The sequence below is a fragment of the Poecile atricapillus genome, chromosome 23 (assembly GCF_030490865.1).
Source record: "Poecile atricapillus isolate bPoeAtr1 chromosome 23, bPoeAtr1.hap1, whole genome shotgun sequence".
In the NCBI taxonomy this organism is placed as follows: Eukaryota; Metazoa; Chordata; class Aves; order Passeriformes; family Paridae; genus Poecile; species Poecile atricapillus.
The window spans coordinates 3,420,599-3,438,703 of NC_081271.1; the positions used below are offsets into that span (position 1 = coordinate 3,420,599).

General features: G+C 59.7%; 2 protein-coding genes across 7 annotated transcripts; one reads left to right on the plus strand and one right to left on the minus strand.

The window, feature by feature from the left end:
• Positions 1-1,497: 1,497 nt before the first annotated feature.
• HMGA1 (high mobility group AT-hook 1) lies at positions 1,498-8,875 on the plus strand. 6 transcript variants are annotated; one of them, XM_058856017.1, is made up of 6 exons: positions 1,498-1,628; positions 1,863-1,985; positions 5,489-5,593; positions 6,289-6,372; positions 6,776-6,826; positions 7,923-8,875. In XM_058856017.1, the coding sequence occupies exons 3-6, from the start codon at positions 5,492-5,494 to the stop codon at positions 7,977-7,979; spliced, it is 294 nt and encodes a 97-aa protein (XP_058712000.1). In that variant the 5' UTR covers positions 1,498-1,628; positions 1,863-1,985; positions 5,489-5,491; the 3' UTR covers positions 7,980-8,875. The 6 variants fall into 6 exon arrangements, with proteins under 6 accessions (XP_058712000.1, XP_058712001.1, XP_058712005.1 ...); XM_058856018.1 differs by having other exon boundaries at positions 6,292-6,372; XM_058856022.1 differs by having other exon boundaries at positions 1,559-1,633.
• Positions 8,876-8,883: 8 nt separating this feature from the next.
• SMIM29 (small integral membrane protein 29) lies at positions 8,884-10,603 on the minus strand. Its single transcript, XM_058856023.1, has 4 exons — positions 10,259-10,603; positions 10,155-10,180; positions 9,979-10,084; positions 8,884-9,711 (listed from the first exon to the last, which is right to left on the minus strand). Exons 1-4 carry the CDS (start codon positions 10,367-10,369, stop codon positions 9,649-9,651), a joined length of 306 nt encoding a protein of 101 aa, XP_058712006.1. The 5' UTR covers positions 10,370-10,603; the 3' UTR covers positions 8,884-9,648.
• Between the last annotated feature and the right edge of the window lie 7,502 nt (positions 10,604-18,105).

Sequence of the window (18,105 nt, forward strand, 5' to 3'; positions counted from 1 at the left end):
AGCCTGAGCAGCAGCGCTGGGGTAAAAGGCACCCCGGCACATCCAAACCCAGGCAGGGCTGCCTACAGTTGGGGAAAGGCTAATTTTAGCCAAAAAAAAAAAGGGTACTTGGGGTCTGCAAACAACCCCTTGCTGCACACAAGGCCCTGGGATGGGGGAGACCCACCAGAGCTTGGATCAGGAGCTGCACGGGGTACGGGCAGGGTGTGCCTGCCCTTCCTGCAGGCATTTGGGAACACGAACTCTCTTCCAGGAGAGTTCTCCCCCCTCTTTGCTTCCATTTTTTAATTGTCAGAAAGGGACACTGCTCCGATTGTGTTTTAGGCAGGGGAATTTGCAGGGGATTTGAAAAATCCGAATAACAATTAGCAGAAACAGGTGCCCCAAGCCTGGCTGCGTTTGGTTTGTTTTGCATCACAAGCCTTCCCTGCCAGAGTAGTTTTGCACAGGCAGATATTGATACTTTCACATTTCATCTTTTTAAAGGTCTCCTTTTTTTTTTTCTTTTAATAAAACTCGCCTGAAACTGAAATCCAGCAATCTGAAGTTCAGATCCTCACTTCAGAGTTCAACCCTTAGTCAGGATGGTCAAAAGCTCCTAAATCAGAGTTTCCATTAGATTTGTGATTGTTTTTACAGGAGTTTGCAGAAATTTCATACAGCGGGATGCTGAGCTCTGGATTTCCTGGTATCCCATCAAGGAAAACCACCACAAGACCCCAGATGCTCGCCACAGCTTAGAAACACTGCCCTGACACAGCAGGGACCTGGGTTTTGGGGTACCTCACCCAAGAGCTGATCTCAGCTGGTTCCAGACCGACCCAAAACACTTTCAAACCGACCAGAGGAATTCTGAACAAAGCTCTTCACTGAGCCCAGCATCTGCTTAAAGCCCAGTAGAGCCTCGGGGCCGCTCAAGAGCCCCCCAAACCCCACTGTGCCGAGCAGAACCCACTCCCACGCCAGCCTCCCCTTTCGGCAGCGGTGCTGCAGCAATACAGTAAATTAATATCACGACATAACCCAGGCGGCCCTGGGAGTCCCGGGGAGGGAACCCCCACTGCTGGTGCCTCCAGATAGGAACCGAAAGCTTTTGTGGGGGCTGACCTGGTGAGGAGGCAGCAAATAGAAGGAGCCTCGTGCTTTGGCCATGGGCGCATGGCCCGGCCTCAGCCGGCGATTGCCGCCATGAGGACATCAAACCCCCCACATCATTCCAAAACACGGAGTGGGGAGAGCCGCGGCTGTTCCCATGGGGGGTCACCCATCGGGGGGGGGGGGTCACCCAGCCGGGGGCAGCCGCCCCCTCCCTCCCAGCACGGCCCCAGTCGGGAGCATTCTCGGAGCATCCCGGGGCGGGAGAACGAGGGTGGCTCAATCCCCCCCAGCGCTGCCTGCAGGCTCCCGGGGGACCCTGCGGCGGGCAGGGCTGGGGGCGCAGCCGCCGCCGCCGCAGCCCTTTGAACGGCCCTATCGCTCCCGGCCGCGCCGCCCCGCGCCGCCCCCGCCGTGATGCGGCCCCGGCTCCGCCTCCCCCGCTCCGCCGGCGCTGGGAGCTCCCTTCGCCTGTTTGCCCTTATTTAATTTCGAGTGTGATTTTGCTATTTTTAGCAGCTGGATCCCCTCCAGTAAGGCTAGGAGCTCGCTCCGGTTTTTTTTTTTTCCCCCCCTCTCCCCCCTTTCCCCCCCTCCTTTTTTTTTTTTTTCCCCCCTCGTTCCCTGCAAATGATTTTGACCCAGCTTCCTTCCTCCTGGAGCAATTTTTTTTTTCTCTCTCTCTCTTTATTATTTATATAAATACGCGGGGCCTGGCGAGGCCGGGGATGCGGGGCTGAGCCGCAGCCTCTCTCTTCTCCTTGCAGATCCGCAGTCGCCGCGGGCGGGGGGTCCCTTCGCTCCGCAACACAGACCCGCCGGGAAAAACAAAACCATCGAACCGCCCCCAAAACCCACCCCGAGCACCCGGCTCCGGGATCAAGCTGACTGTGAGTGCCACCTTCCTCTTCCTTCTGCTGCGGGGGGCGCGGGGGGCCTGGGTTCTGCTTCCCTTCGCCGCATGCGGGGCACGATCGGCCTCGGGGTTTGCAGGGACGTGGGTGCGTGCGGCTCGCGGTGTTCGCTTTATTATCGGTATTAATTATTGTTAATAACAGGGTGATGCACCTGGCGGGCCGCGGCCGAGCTGGGGGGTGGGGAGGGGGGGAACGGGCCGGGGTCCGCGGTGCCGCTGCTCCCACCCTCGAGCGACTTTGCTCCACTTACTCGGTTGCGGGTGATGCAAACGCCCCGCACCGCGCCCGGGGGGCCCGCACGGCCCCGGGCCAGCCGCGGGCCAGCCCGCGGGGCCGGGACCGTGCAAGGTGCGTGGGGCCGCGGTCGGTGCACGGGCGTGGGAGCGGGACCCGGCCGTGGGGCCAGGGCGGCGTGAGATTCGTGGGGCCGGTGCGAGGCCGAGCCCGGCTCACGGGGACCGCGCACACGCGGCTCGGGGCGAAGTTGCGGTGCTGAGGCTGAGCCGCCCCCCCGGATGGTGCCCCCGCACCCCGCCAGCCCCGCACCCCGCCAGCAGCGCTGGCTCCACGAGGGGTTTTATTACCCACCCCCCCCAGGACAGGGGCTTCACAAAGCCCTGATGGTGCCCTTCCTGCCTCTTTTCTTTCTCCTCCACCTCCCTCCTTCCTTTCCTTTATCACTTCCTTTTATTATGCATCCCAGGAAGGAAGGGGGGGACTTTCCTCAATGGCAGCCCCGGGGTGGGGTTCAGAGCAGCCCCACGGCGGGTCTGGGCTAAGGAGGAGCCCGCACATCCCTCCCGGCCCGCACCCCTGCCCAACAGGCTCTTCAACTTCTGCTCCACGATTCCTTCCCCTCCTCCTTCCCCATCCCTCTGCCAGGAGGTGCGGCTGGGATCCTTCTCCAGCTGCCATCAGGCTGGATTTTCTGGGCGTGAAGAGGTTTTATACACACACACACACACACACACACACAAATATAAATATATATATATATATATATATTTTTTTTTTTTTTAAGATCTAAGGCCCCGCCTGTCTCCCCTCTTCTCCTGGGCCACTTTGTTTAATCTAAGAGTAGGTGGCAGGAGCGGGGGATTTATGGGGTTATCTGCACGGAGCAGCATAAGCCAGCGCAGGCAGCTGGGAGGGAAGGACCAGGCCCAGGAGCAGCCGGGAGCATCGCTCCGAGGGGACAGGTTGGCCCTTGTGCAACCCAGAGGTGGCTGCTGGGGACAGCCCAGCTCACGTTGTGGAGCAGAGAAAGCAATGGGGCTGGGGGAGGAGAGCCCGGTGGCTCAGCATCCATAGGGATGGAGAGGGGAGGAGGTTTCCTTCCGCCAGCTCCATCAATCGAGAGGCAGATGTGGCCCCTCCACCTCCAAACCCTGCAGAGATGTTTTTTCCCCCCTCCCTCGGCCGCGGGGAGCCCGGCAGCCCCTGCCCGCGTCCCCCACTGATTCCTCCCTGCCTGGAAAGGTTTCTCCCTCAGCTGCTTCCTCTCCTCCATGGCAACCCAGCTGCTCCCTCCCTCCCTCCATGGCTCTGATGCATGAGCAGGGCTGGAGCTGCTCCCGCCATGTGCCCGGCATCGTCCCACAGGCTCGGAGCTCACCCAGGGCCTGGCAGGTGCCGCCGAGCTGGGGGCATTGCGGGGAGCTGGGGCTGCTCTGGGGACTGGGGGGTTGGCCAGGAAGGTGCTGGGATGGCAGAGAAGCGTTCCTCATTTCCAGCATCCTCCTCCCAACCCCCTCTGCATCCCCTCAGCTCTGGAGCCCCTGGGGAGAGTTCTGAGGTGCTGGAGGGGGATGGAGGGTGGGATGCAGAGGGATGGGTGGGAGGTGCACATGCTTCCCCAGCACCAACAACTTTGCAGCAGCCGCTACTCTTGGGGGGGGAGGGCAGAGCCAGCGGCATCCCCGTCCCATGGAGGGTCCCCTTGGCATTCCCAGCTGGAGCTGCTGTGGGGTCTGGTCCCTCCTCCAGGGGAGGAGAGCACGGCAGGGTGGGGGCCGTGCTGGGCCCATCTGTTTCCAGCTGCAGGAGGGGGCACGGAGCAGCTCTGCCTCTGACAGAGATTGACTTAAAAAGAGACAAAACCCCGTCCCAGCCCTACCAGCAGCCGGCCCTTTGCTGGCCTAAATCTAAACCATACTTCTTTTTTTTTTTCCTAAGAGACTCCTTGAAGGGCTCTGGGATGCTGTGAGTAATATTTTCGGGGTGTTTACACTACGGCATGGTTTCTGTCTCCCAAAAAAAAAAAAGACTCCGAGGGTGGTTTTTGTTGTTGTTGTTCTGCACTCATGAGTCACTTCCAGAGGGGAGCAGGAGCTGACGCCTGTTTTTTGAAAAGGCTCAGAGGTCTGAGAGTGGCTCCTCAGGCTGCATGTGCTGCCCACACCCTCCCCAGTGAGGCTCAGTGTCCCAGGGGGCCCAGCACCCTCTGCCCCCTGCAGCCCCGCTATCCCAGCCATTCCAACAGCATCAAATCGGGACCAGTTCCTCAAAACTGAGTATTATTATCCCAGAGGTTACAGGGTGCCTCCATCAGCACACACAGACCGGGCACACAACCCCAGACCTGCCTCTGCTCCTGCTGGGAAGCCTCACATCCCCACTCTGGGCAGGTGTCCCCAGCATGGCCACAGCCACCCCACCTGTGTGTGGTCCCCAGCAAGTACCAGGACTGTGGCAGCAATCCTGCTCCTTCCCAGCCTGGGTCCATCCTCCCGGCTCCTGGGCTGCCAGCCGGGCATGGAGCCACCCCCACGGCTCTGGAAAAGCAGGTTTTCCCTGTGCCCCTGGGAAGCGGCGAGGTGTAGAGGGGAAGATGGAGCCTTTTCTTTTGTGGGATTGCTCCAAGAGAATGGGAGAGCTGCCCAGCCCTTTTGGGACATGCACATCCTCGTGGATGAGGGAAGTGACAACCCAATGTCCCCAGGTCAAGTGCCTGTCCCTTATCCCAGCTGGGTGGCAGGAGCAGGGGCAGGGGAGCAGCAGAACCGAGGCTGGGGTGGGGAGCAGGGCTGTGGGACTCTGAGCCCCACTCCAGGGCCCTGGCACCCCCCTGGGGACACCCAAGGTGCCCAGTGCCACCACTCATCCTGTTTTCAACTCACTGGTGCCAGCAGCACATGTGGGATTCCAGATTAAATCTGGAGCAACTCTCCTCTTTTTGAGAAAAGGGGCCAGGCTCTGCAGGATGGGCTGGCCAAGCTGCTGCTCCCCAAACATCTGAGGGGACCCCAGGAGCTGCCTGAGCGCTGGGCACTGGCTGCTCCTGCAGGGTGGCCGTGCTGTGGCCTTGGGACACTGTCCTGCAGCATTTTGCTCCCCAGCTGGTGTCAGGAGCATGCAGGGGGCATCTCACCTGCCCCAGGGTGAGGGCTGGGGGATGTCACGGCTGGCATGGCGAGCCAGAGCTGTGGCTGACTGTCCTTCCTCCCTCCCACTCCTCCTCACTGCTGCTGGGACAGACGATGAGTGAATCCAGCGCCAAATCTAGCCAGCCCCTGGCCTCCAAAGGGGAGAAAGACGTGTCGGAGAAGAGGGGCCGAGGGCGGCCTAGGAAGAAGCCGCAGGTACGTGGGGTCCCCTATGAGAAAGGGGGGGCTGGGTACCCGCAGGGTGTGGGGCAGCAGGAAATCCCCCCACACCTACAGCCCCCAGTGCAGCCCCATTATCCCTTTGGGCAGCACCTCCCCAGGGCTCAGCAAGACACTCCTGGAGGGCTCTGCAGCATCCCAGAGCTCCCGGCCCTGCCTGGGGTCTCTCCTGCCCCTCCCCAGTCCCTGCTGAACCTGCCTTTGCAGACAGGCTAATTAAAGCCCCATTAGCAAAAGCTGCTCAGAGAGATAAGATGCTGCTGGAGCCTTTATAGTACCAAACCCCGCTCAGCCCCCCCTCGAGGCAGGTGGGGTTTGTGCACAGCCTTTTCCTGCAGAAAAGGTGATTTGTAGCTTCCCTGACACTTCCTCGGCTGTGGCACCAGCAGTGAGCGGGTCTGGGCTGAGGGGCGGTGGGCACCGTCCAGCTGAGCTGAGTGGGTGATGCTGGGGGGTGGAAAAGGTCACGTATGCCCAGCTGAAGGACACACAGAAGCCTGTGCCTGGCGTCTGATCGCCAATCCCAGCATGACCACTGCTCCCAGTACCACATGCAAGAGCATCTCTGGCCTGGCAGGGTCTGCTGGGGACAACGGGACTCCCAGGCTGGAGCATCCTGGGGTGCACTGGAAGCCACTCTGGGCATGCAATCCCCTCTGCTCTCCCTCCAGCAGGAGCCCAGTGAGGCCCCGACCCCCAAGAGACCCCGTGGACGGCCGAAGGGCAGTAAAAACAAGGCCACCCCAAAGGGCAGGGTAGGTACCCAGGGACGGGGCTGCTCCAGGTGGCTGCTGGCACCACAGGTCCAGTTTGAGCTCAATTATGGACAATTCAGGGCAGATCTGCCTAAGAGGTGGGGCTGGGGCGGGGGAAGGAATCTGGCCCAGGGAAGGTGGGGGTGCTGGGGGCCGTGTGTCAGCACGGACAGCCGAGATAAAGCTGTTTGCAAAACACGCGACTCACATCCTGCACCCACCTCGTGACTCACTGGGCATCCCGGGGCAGGGGGGCTCAGGGGGCTGGCAGCAGTACCCCAGGAGATGCCACTGGGGTGATGAATCTGGCAGTCAGGGGTGAGAGGAAGGGGAACACCGCCCACCCCCACCAGAATCCTGGTGACAGCCTGATCAAAATGCCTTTTTTGTTGTCCTGGCTCAGAAAGCTGCAGTCACACCAGGGAGGAAACCTCGAGGGAGACCCAAAAAATCGGTGAGCGGGCTTTTCTCTTCCCTATCCACCTTGGCAGGGCCTTGGGCACTTTGGGGGCACAGCAGCTCCCCAGAGAGCCCCATGAGTGTGGGGTGGATGCTGTTGGGTCGGAGGAGCTCAGAGCAGTTGAGCGAGTAGGACAGCACTGGGTGGGCTCTGGACCCCCTCGGGCTGGGGGTTTGAGGAATCTTGGACCCCCCATCTCCCCATGGGCCCAGGAGCAGCGCTGGGTGGCTGGTCCTGCCCTGGGGACATGCTGGCACACACCTGCCCAGGTCCCTGCACAGCCCGCGGGTGCAGCCACCCCTTTCCTTCCCTGAGCTTTCCCTCCTCCATTCCATTTTTTCCCCTTTCCCCCCTCGGTTTGCAGCTCAGGCGGGTGCCAGGTACCCGGATGGTTTCATCTCCCTTTCCTGCCTGTCCCAGATTTTGCTACTTTTCCCATTGAAATTCCTCGCAGAGCCGAGGGGTTGAAACCAGGCAGTGCTGCAAACCCGAGGTGGTGTCCTGAGGTCTCCTGTGCCCATGTCCTGGTGCAAGGGGCTGTTTGGGGACCCCCAGTGTGGGGGGTGGCATGGGAGGAGCCTGTTCTGTGCCAGCGGGGCCATGCTGAGGACACGATGTCCTGCTCTGGCAGGCGCAGTGGCATTTTTGTGAATGAAGCGGGAGGAAGCGGGGGCCGGTGTGACTCAGGCTCACTCAGCCCTGAGTCACCACCGTGTGCGGGGTCATGGCCGCCCACCCCAGTGTGGGGGCTGGACAGGGACACCCGGGACTGGCACGGCTGCCACCACCCGTCAGTGGCCACTGGGGACCCGGCCGTGGCGCCGGGGACCACAGTCCCACGCTCAGAGGTGTTGTGAGCCCAGGGGCTGTGGAGTCCCCTCCTCACTGTAAGCCCACCCGGGGGACTTCTCACCTGGGATTTAATCTCCAAACTGGAGTCAGGGCCAGTCCTTTAATCCAGGAGGGTGCCATACCTCAGTTTCCCTCGTTGCACAAGGGGTGTGACGTGCCTGGCCAGCCCTTTGTCCAGGGGCAGTGAAGTGGGGCTGCACTCCCTGACACCCCCCGGCCACGCTCCCTTGCCTTGCAGCAGCAGGACGAGGAGGAGGTGAACATTTCCCAGGAGTCATCTGAGGAGGAGCAGTGACACCTCCCAAACCGGCGCTACCTCATCGCCCGACGGCCCCGAAGCGGCCGGGGGAGAGGGACGGGGAGAGACCCACTGTGCCGCCCTGGCTTCCTCCTCCTCCTCCCTCCTCCGCTCCCTCCTCACCCTCAGACAACGGCAGCACTGGAAAATGGCCCAACCCGGGCGGCCCCCGCAGCCCCTGCCCGGGGGGGCACCTGCCCCAGCTCCCCCTCCCCAGCCCTGGGGTTTGGGGCAGCCCCACTGGAAAGGGGGATCGTGGCAGAGAGCCGGGGCTGGCACCCCCCACCTTCGCTGCCCCCCATGCAGTGATCTCGCCCCGCCAAAGCGGGTGCTGGCAGCCCCCCAGCACTGGGCTCTGCCCTGGGGCCTCTGCAGGGAACAGATGGGGGGGCAGTGAAGGTGACACCCCCCCAAAATGCATTAGATCTTTGCTCTGGCCTGCTGCTACCCTGGGCAACCCCCCGTGTCCCCCCAGTCCTGGGCGACTGCACTGTGTGTGGGAGCAGCTCCTGTGGCGCTGCTGGGGCCCCGTGCCCATCCCGGGGTGCCCACCCCGGGGTGCCCATCCCGGGGTGCCCATCCCGGGGTGTCAGTCCCCAGGGGTGTCAGTCCCCAGGGGTGCCCAAGCACGGCTGGCTCCAGGCAGCCCTTTCCTCATAGGTTCTGGTATATATATATATATTTTTTTGTTTAGTACTTTTTTTCCTTTCATTCACAACTACCTCTGGATATTTAAGTTCCACTCTCTGAACTCACAGACGTGCTGCTGCGCTGCCGGGGCACCGTGGGCTCGGTGGTTCCTGTTTTTGGGGTGTTGCTGGGGGCTGTGGGGTATTTTTTTTTTTTTTCCCCTTTTTTTTGGGCTTCATTTTTCTTTTTTTTTTAATTGTTATTTTGAGGTCTAGTTTGCTCTGCTGCTTCAAGGGATCGAGGCTGGCAGGGCAGAGGGGTGGGGGGACCATGGGATGCTCCCCCTGCCCCTCTGCTCCGGCACGACGGCTGCAGCGGGAACGGAGGTCGGTGCTGGGCGGCCCCGGCGGGAGAGAATCGGGGTTTGGTTTGGGGTTTTTTTTGGTTCACTGTTAACGACCTTTTGGGTTCCTATTTGCAGTTACTTGAATAAAACATTTTATGGAAGTTTGTGACGCCTGTCCCGGGCCCCGGAGGGGTTGGGCAGGGGTGGCTCTTCCAAGGGCATCTCCTCCACAGGGACATCCCTGCTGGTGACGGCCACCATCCATCCATGGGGATAAGCTGCCGATGGAAACACAAACAGGCAAAGCCCTGCTTCCCCCCAGGCTGGGAACCCCCAGCCCCACACTGAGCCTTGGGGCCAAGGCAGAAACACGTTTATTTACCCTGTCTTCCCCCAGGCATCCTGTGCCGGCAGAGCCTGCTGCTCCCTGCCAGCCCCAGTGGGCCCTCCCGGAGCTTTCCAAGGGGCTGCTGGAGCAGTCCAAGAAAAGGAAAGAAAAAATTAAAAAGAGAAAAAAAAGGAAAACCAGGCACTGAGGTGGGAGATGTCTGGTCCTGGTCAGTGCTCAGGTGGGGGTGGCTGTGGAATTGTGGCACCACCGCGGGCATGTCCTGGCTGATGGTACCAGTGCTGACAGCATCGTCCCTCCCCTCCCGCGGGCAGGATCCGGTCCCGGTGCTCCAGGCAGAGTCAGGCCCTCCAGTCCCTGCGCGGGGGACGAGGGGGTGAGGGTCCCCCCCAGCCGGGCACCACCTGCAACACAGAGGGACACACCTGCAGCCCAGGGCATGGGGCGAGTGGGGAAGGCACTGCCCACGCAGCCCAACCCTCCCAAAACCTGCTGGATTACACCCAAAGCCTGACTCTCTCGAGGTTCCACTCAATGTTCTTGTAAGTCTTTCCCAATCTTAATGGTTCCATGATTCCCAGAGCTCCCTTGGGATGGGCATCTTACTCGCTGCTGCTTCACTTTTTCATGGAAAAACTGGATAAACGTCAATCCCCACCACAGCGACCCACCTGAGCCTCCTCAGCCTCCACCAGTAGCTCCTGCTCCGACTCGGGCGGCTCCTCGGCCGGGTCGTAGCTGTACATGGGCAGCAGCCGGTGCCGGAGCCGGTCGGACCTGCCGGGGGTGGGCGGTGAGCGGTGACCCCGCTGCCCCCCGCGTCCCCCAGCCCCCCGGCCCCGCTCACCTGCGCTTCTTCTTCACATACATCACCTGCGGGGAAAGGCATCAGCGGCGCGGGGCTCGGCGCTGGGCTCGGCGCCCCCCGGTGCCCCCCGCCCGCCCACTCACCGCGGCCAGGAGGGCGCCGAGGAGGGTAAGGAGGAGGAAGGGCCCCAGCACGGAGCCCACCAGCGAGTCCCCCGCGGCGCCCGGGGCTGTGGGGGCCGTGGCGTTGCTCATGGCCCAGCTCCGGCTCCTGCCCGCATGGGGAGGGTGCGCCTGTTCGGCCCCACGGACGGGAGCTCTGCAACCCACAGCCGGCCTTGGGAATGACCCACCGCTCGGGAATGGCCCCCACCCCGGGAATCACCGCCTGGGAATGACCCCCAGCCCGGGAATTCAGCGCCTGGGAATGACCCCCACCCCGACACTGACCCACCGCTCGGGAATGAACCCCACCCCGGGAATCACTGCCCGGGAATGACCCCCCCCCCCCGGGAATTCAGCGCCCAGGAATGACCAGCGTACAGGTAATAACCCACCTCCCGCCCGCTAATAACCAGCTACCCGGTAATGACCCCCCCCCGCCAGGTATCACCGTGGGGGGGTCACCCCGCACCCCCTCCCTGCAGAGCTGGGGCTGGGAGCGGATCTGCCTCCACCAGCGGGAGGACCGCAGGGACTCTCGCACTGGGTTCTGCCCGGGACACCCTCGGATCCCCAACTCCCCCCCACCCCCGGTCCGGTTCGGGATGCCCGGGCTCCCCCCTCCCTCCCCCCACCCCACCCCACTCCACTCCGGGGATCCCCGCGCGCGAGCCCCGCCCCGCCCCGCCCACCTGCGCGCGCCTCCCGTACCCGGAACCCGCGCGGCGCGTGACGGGCGCGGGGAGGGGCCGAGCGCGCGCCGGAGGAGGCGGGGCAAGAGGCAAGGGGCGGGGCTTGGGGCGGGAAAGGGGGCGGGGCTTGGGGCGGGGCGGTGGCGGCGCGCGGCCGGCAGGGGGCAGCAAAGACCGGGCGGGGGGGGCGGGGCGGGGCGCGAAAACGCGTGAGGGGAGAAAAGGGAACAGGGCAAAGAAACCCAGGGAAAATGGAAAATGGGGAACCGGGAGACGGGGGAAGGGAAAAACCGGGGAAAAAAAACAGGCAGAAAGGAAGAAAAGGCCCAGGAGGGGCACAAGGAAAGGACAGGCGGAGGGGGGTGGGTGGAGGGAGGGATGGGGGAGTTGCACATCTGGCCGGGTGAGTGCACAGCTGGGGGTGTGGGTGGGAAAAGATGGATGGATGGATGGATGGATGGATGGATGGATGGATGGATGGATGGATGGATGGATGGATGGATGGATGGATGGATGGATGGATGGATGGGATGGATGGAATCCGTGGATGAATGATGGAGGGATAGATGGATGGACGGAGATGTAGGTGTGGTGTGAGACAACCAACCCTCAGGGCTGGGGATGGCCGCATTTCAGGGCGTGCCAGGAACACGGGCATGGTCATCCACATTGCAGGCTGCTGTGGTTCCCTGGCCAAGGGTTCCTGCTGTGGCCACTGTCCCCCAGGCTGGAGGTGTGGCAGGGGCTGTGACGATGCCGGCTGTGTCACCCACTGTGGTGGCAGCTCCCCAGCCCTGATCCCGGCTGCAGGGCTAATCCGCTTTGCCCGCGGGGACCAGATGGTCCCGCTAAGTGGGTCAGGCAGTAGCAGGGGACACCAGGGAGCACTGGGCCCCACTGCGCTTCCCAACAGCTACAAAAAATAATCATCAAGTGGGATGAGGTGAAAGAGGAGTCTGGACATGGCAGAACTGGGAGGACACAGCCCCTGGACTGGCAGTGGGACAGGGCTCAGCCACTGCAGAGCATCTGTAGCCTCCTGAGCTGGTGGGGAAGAGCAGCTCCTGGTCTGCAGCCTCTGGGATGAACTTGTCCATGGCACAATTCTTTGTACCCAGCCTGCGCCCCTGCCTGCACTTGCCTGCAGTGCTCCCTGCTCCCTGCACCTCACCTCCTGCCCAGCCCATGCAGGGTTATTTTCCCCTCTCCAGACCAGAAAAGGGCACCAGCTGTCCCAAGAGTGGCCAACAGCTGCAGTTCCCAGTGCTGGCCCCACCAGCCCACGCTGACCCCACTCTCCCCAGCAGTGGCACTGGTCTCCTTGTCTGTGCTGACTCCCCCTGCCCCAGAGATCCTTCCCAAACCAGCCCCAGCCCCTGTTCACCATGGCAATGGGGGAACCATAGAGTGGGACCTGACCCCCAGCCCCCCTGACACCTCGGGGTCCTTCCAAGCTGCCACCATGCACCACAGCCCATCCCCTCCCTGCTGAACCCTGCTGTGCCAGGGCTAAAAATAAATCCATCAATTTCTAGGAAAGCTCCTTGGAGAGCATGAGCGAGTGGGAGCACATGGCCAGGAGGAGCATGCGTGGTCCAAGGGAAGCAGCACCCCTGGGAGGAGACCGGGGGTCACCAAGCCCCTCCGCATGGCCAGAGCCAGCCCAGAACACATCCCCAGATCCCAAGTGAACATTTTTTTCCCAATCCACTGCTTCCCAGAGCCCCTAGATGAGGGGAAAAGGGGAGTCAAAGCCAGGGCGGCACAGGACCTGCTCGTCCCTGGAGAAATCTCTCCCTTGTTTACCTCAGGGTGGGGAAGGATGTCGGGGGGCTGAGGGCAGCATCGCCACCCATTCTGGGGACAAGGCACCTTCGTGACCGGGGTGTAAGGGGCGTCAGCCGTGGGGGCAAAGCTGGAATAGCAACACGGGGTATTTATTTCTGCTCCAAACCCCGCTGTGAGACATCAGCTCCCTCCCCTGCGCTGCTCGGCCCCCAGCACATAATTGGGGACAGCTTTGCTGAGCCGCTAAGCTGCCGTTTAAGCAGCTGAGCGCAAGTGGCCGGATTTCCAGCCAGCGCATCCCTCCGGCTGCTCATCCGCCCAGAAAGTCCGGGGTGCGGGGCCGGGGGCCGCCGTCCCCTCGGGGGCACAGCCGCCCCGGCTGCCTCGCCCGCTCAGGCATTAACGCCGCCGTCAGCACAGATTAATTCTGCCCTGGACTCTGCGCCGCAGCTGCGACACGAGGCTATGGTGCAGCGGCCCCCGTGTTCTCTGCAAGAGGAGCCCGGTCACATCCAGATCCCACAGGGAATTTGCAAAGGCTCGCTTAGGGATGGGTCTCCACATCAGGACACGTTTGCGGGGAAATGCGGGAGCTCACCCTTGTGTGGCCGGGCCGGGAGCACCACGGCAGCCGGGGGTGCTGGTGCTCTCCGTGCAGGCTCCACCCGGCCTCTCCCACAGCTATTCCCTTGGGAAGGATTTTGTGAAAAAGGTGGGAGGCTCCACGAGGCTCCTTAAAAAGCTCCTTTTTATTGCAGGGTGCACGCCCCATCAGGGAGCCCATCTCAGCTCCAGGCTTCTGGTGACATCCCTCCAGCTCCTCTTCCAGGCTGTGACTGTCCCAAGCCACTGCAGGGAGGGCTTTCTCCTCGGGTGACACCATCACCCAATTTCCAAGTTCACGTACGTGGGGAACAGCGCTGGGATGGAGAGACCAGGCAGGAGGCAGAGCTGTGTGAAGTACTGGTATGTTTATTGGTTGGCGCTAGATTACAGCCCACACTCTCGGCAAACTGGCATCCACCAATTTAACATTTTTAATTTTTCACTCTTTTAAAGACAGTGATGGCCTCCCTCTCATAAACAAGACAGAAAACCCCTTGTGACAGGGCCCCGCTGCACCAGCCAGTTTCACACATGCAGAGCCCTCTGGCCTTTCTGGGGACACTGTAGATGAAAGGTCAGAATCACATAGGGATGTCCTGCACCTGCCAGCCAGGACCGAGCAGGAGAACACCTGCATTATCCAGGGGCTCCAACTGAGATGGAGCCCCAAAGGAAACAGAACATGTTTTCTACTTCACTTGTGGGACTTAGAACAAAGGTATTGTAAGAATGAGTCAGTAAGAGAAAAAGCATCCATTGCAATATTCCATATCCAAAGGGCCTTTGCATCTGCAGAGTGTTTCTGCAAACTATGTAATTTATTGTAACCCTCCCATGTGAAGTTCACCAGGAGATTAGAAACATCAAGTGCTGGAATGAGGAACAGAGATCTGCAGCCAGGAAATGAACCCAAACAGATTATGGGAATTACAAGTACAAAACCATCTCGAATTCACAGGGAATTGAGTATTTCACTTGCAACTCATTGAAAATCACTGCAAATATCAGGCCTCTTTTAATCCTAACAAATCAGCAAGTTTGTTCTCTGTATCAGTTTTCCTTCTGCAAACTTGCTGACACTTCCTTGTGAAAGCCAGGTGGCAGGAGCAGCACAAGAACCTCCATGAGACATCCTAGCTGACCCCACCACATCTCAACCAACCCCATGGAGAACAACACCCAGGGATCCTCACCAGGCTCTGTGGTTGCCATCAGCCCCTACTCCAGGCCTGCACATTTGGATGACTTGGATCAATATCTGGAAGAGTTCAGAACCCATTTTCCCTCACGCCAAGGTCAGTGCCTGGCTCAGTCCCACCCTCAGTCATGGGGGTGAGGTTGAAGGTACCAACTCAGACACAAACCAGAAAGAGTCAAAGCCCCACAGCCCTCACCAGCCATGGGAATTCCTTGTTTTGGGGAGGAATGGAGAAGACTCAGGCAAACACGTGCATGGACAGGAGGCTGGACAATGGGGCCTGGCCATCCATCCCTCAGCTGGGGTCTGGGGTCCCATTCTCCTGATTTGTGGGGACTGCCAGGAGCTCCCCACGTACACAAAGCTCATGGAAGGACTGAGCAGCAAATGAAAAGTGATCATTCCAGATTTTCTGATTTAATAAATATAAAATAGGACACACAGGAAATTCAACACTCTCAGACCTCCCCAGTTTTCTGAGGCAATTCTAGAGCAAATTAATCAAGTATAACATCAAAATTCCCATCTTCCCACCAAAAAAACCAAACAAACAAAAAACCCCAAAAATACCCCAAAACCCCCCAACTCTATGGACTAGCACCAAAGAGAGATTTATAAATCTCCTAAATACAACTTCAGTCCAGTTTAGTTTCTTTTCCACCAGCTCAGTTTCTTTTTCACCAGCTATACCTTAGTTATGTCCAGAGCCCTGACACTATCCCAGCACAGCACTGCAGGATGTCTACAGCACAGAGCAGCTGGACTAGTTCATTCCAAGGTTAGGAAAATGAGGATCACACCCTGTGTCAGGGGCTCAGGAAGCAGCTGAGGGACACCCCAGCCATGAGGTCACCACTTCCCTGCAGGGCTGCAGCCACCAGATGATGCCGTGACTGAGCAGGAGAACGGAGCCAGGATGGAAAACCCAGCCTGGGAGCAAGACCAGAGCAGGCACTGGGTCAGGCAGAGGGAAAAGCTCCTCACACTGCAACAGTCACTGCTTGGGGCAGGTTTGGCTGAAGATGCAGCTCTGATTCCCCCCAGCAGCAGCCACAGGCTCCACTTGGGAGAGTCAAATCCCAAACCAACTCCTCAGCAGCCCCCAGTGCTCCCTGTGCATTCTGCACAGGGATGGATGCTGCATGTGGCTGTGTGAAAACACAAACACGTCCATTTGGGATAAAACACAGGGAACAGGTAGGAAAACCTACAGCTCTTGTACAAGGGGCACTCACTGGACCTGTGCAGCCGCCAGGATTTTGATCCCCGCTCACTGTGGAATGCTGAACACAGCTTCTGCATGGAAAAGCTGAGGCAAAGGCCCAAAGCCCCTGCTAGACCTGGGAAGGGAACTGAGGATTCCTGACATTCCCTACCCACATTTGTAGCCACTGAATACTTTGTGGCCACACAAGGGAAAAAGCAACACTTGCAGATTCCAATCCCTTTTCATTTTTCCCTTTACAGAGTTTGCTTTAAGGCACATTCCAGCCGAGGGTGAATGAGTTGCCTCGGTGCTCTGCAGGAGAGTAGGGAAGAGCTCACAGCATCCACAGCATCCATCTCCACAGGAACAGAGCTGGTGGGAATGCTGATACTGCTGCTCCTTCCAGCCCCCAAACCCAGCTCCCATCTTCCCCCCTGCACCAGTAGGTTTGGGTGCTGTCTCCCCAGCACCCACGGCTGGGGGACCCTGACACGCAGCCCTCAGGCTCTGCCCCCTTCTCTATTCCCAGAACACACCCACCTGGCTGAGCTGGAAGCAAACCAACCTAAGGAGACTGTCACCATGTCCCTTCCCTGCTGTCACTGCCTCGGTCCTGGAGAGGCTTTACTGCCCAAAGTTTAATGCATTTTCTATTTGAAAAAACTCTTTTTAGTTTGGACAACAGCTGTTAACTTCAAACATCCAGGGAACGTTCTGCCTAACGCTGTACCTGGAGAGGTAAATGCCAACGGCTCAGAATTCCCAGTGCCACAGCAGTTCTGAGCTGGTGTGTTTTGGCCCTGCTGACCACACAGAGCACGGACAGCTCAGTCAGCGCTGCTGGGAAGCAGCAACACTGCCCTGAGATGGGGGAGGCACAGCTGTGACACTGAGCTTCCAACAAACCACTCAAACAATCCATCTTTGGGAAGCCACCAGAGGTACCTTAAGATCACTGAATTTCAGATTTCAGCGAGGATGGGAAAAAACCCTCCCTGCTTTCACTCTTCTCTCCTAGAAAAAGGCAGCACCTCCCAGGCCCAGCAGTGCCCCAGACAGGCAAGCACCCACCCCACAGCAGGGAAATCCCCCAATCCCCACCTGCTGCTCACCACTCTGAACTGCAAAAGGGTTCCTCCCTCTGAAATGTGCCTTTGAACAACCTCTGCATGAGCATCTGAAACCCAAACCCACCCAACAGCAATCACCTCAGCCAAGGTGCTGTGTGGCTCCTGCCACATGCCATTTCCAAGCTGCTGATCACCAAAGAACCAAAATCCCTTTTCCACCACAACAAATCCTTGTCTGGGAGAGACTCCCCAAAGCCAGAGCCACACAATTCCAGCTCTGCTGGGTTTCATTACACTCAGCTCTCTGCAAGGGGATGTCCACCCGCTTTACACATCATGTAAGACCACTGCAGAGGTTTGGGATCTGACAAATCCTGCTGGAAGGATCGAGCAGCACTTGGATACACGGGTACTCCAGGGGTGTCTTCCTTTTCTCCTGTTCCCATGCTGGAGTCACCAAACTGGTGCAGAGCTCCCTGCCCCTCACAGGTGTACTGAGAGTGCAGTGCCCTTGGCCCACGGGCACAGGAATGGAAAGAGGCAAGGGAAGAAGGGACTCCCTTAGTGATGTCATTGTGCCCCTAAGGAGCTGCAGAGGGACCCCCCAGGGCCCCAAGGTGATGAAGAGCAGCAGCCTCTCCTCACCTGCACCCTGCTCATACTCCAAACCGGCATTCAAGACCTGCAGTGATGGTGGGACCAGGCAACTGCTGAGGACAGCCTGTGTGGCACCCAACGCCCAGCAGTGCCCAGAGCGCACAGCCAGGCAAGGAGCCAGCTCAGAACTGCTCCCTCGGGCTGCTGAGACACAGAGTGACGCTCCACGTATGGGCCAGGCCAGATGAGGCAAGAATCCTGCTATCAAACACCAGCAGCTTGAACAGCACCAGTTTTAGCATGGCTGGGAGCCCCAGGACATGCTTGGAACAGTGGCCCCAGCACTGAGACTGAGCAGCAGAACCACAGCCACCCTCCCAGCAGCTCCCCTGTGCCTCACACACATAGTCCCAAACCAATTAACACCAGTTTAGATAAAACCACTCCAGCTGCTGGGGGTGCAGCTGTACCAGCTCTAGAGAGAACCTCAGATGCTGAGGAAGATGGGAATTGTGTGTTGCAGGGAGAGGTTCAGGGAGCACAGGGCTCAGGCCTGGTCTGAAATCTGCATCTCTTCAGTCAAGGCTATTCCTGCCCCAGGAGCCATTTCCAGTTACAAGGCATAACATTAGCCACTCCTTGGTAACAGCATCAATCCATGCCACATTAAA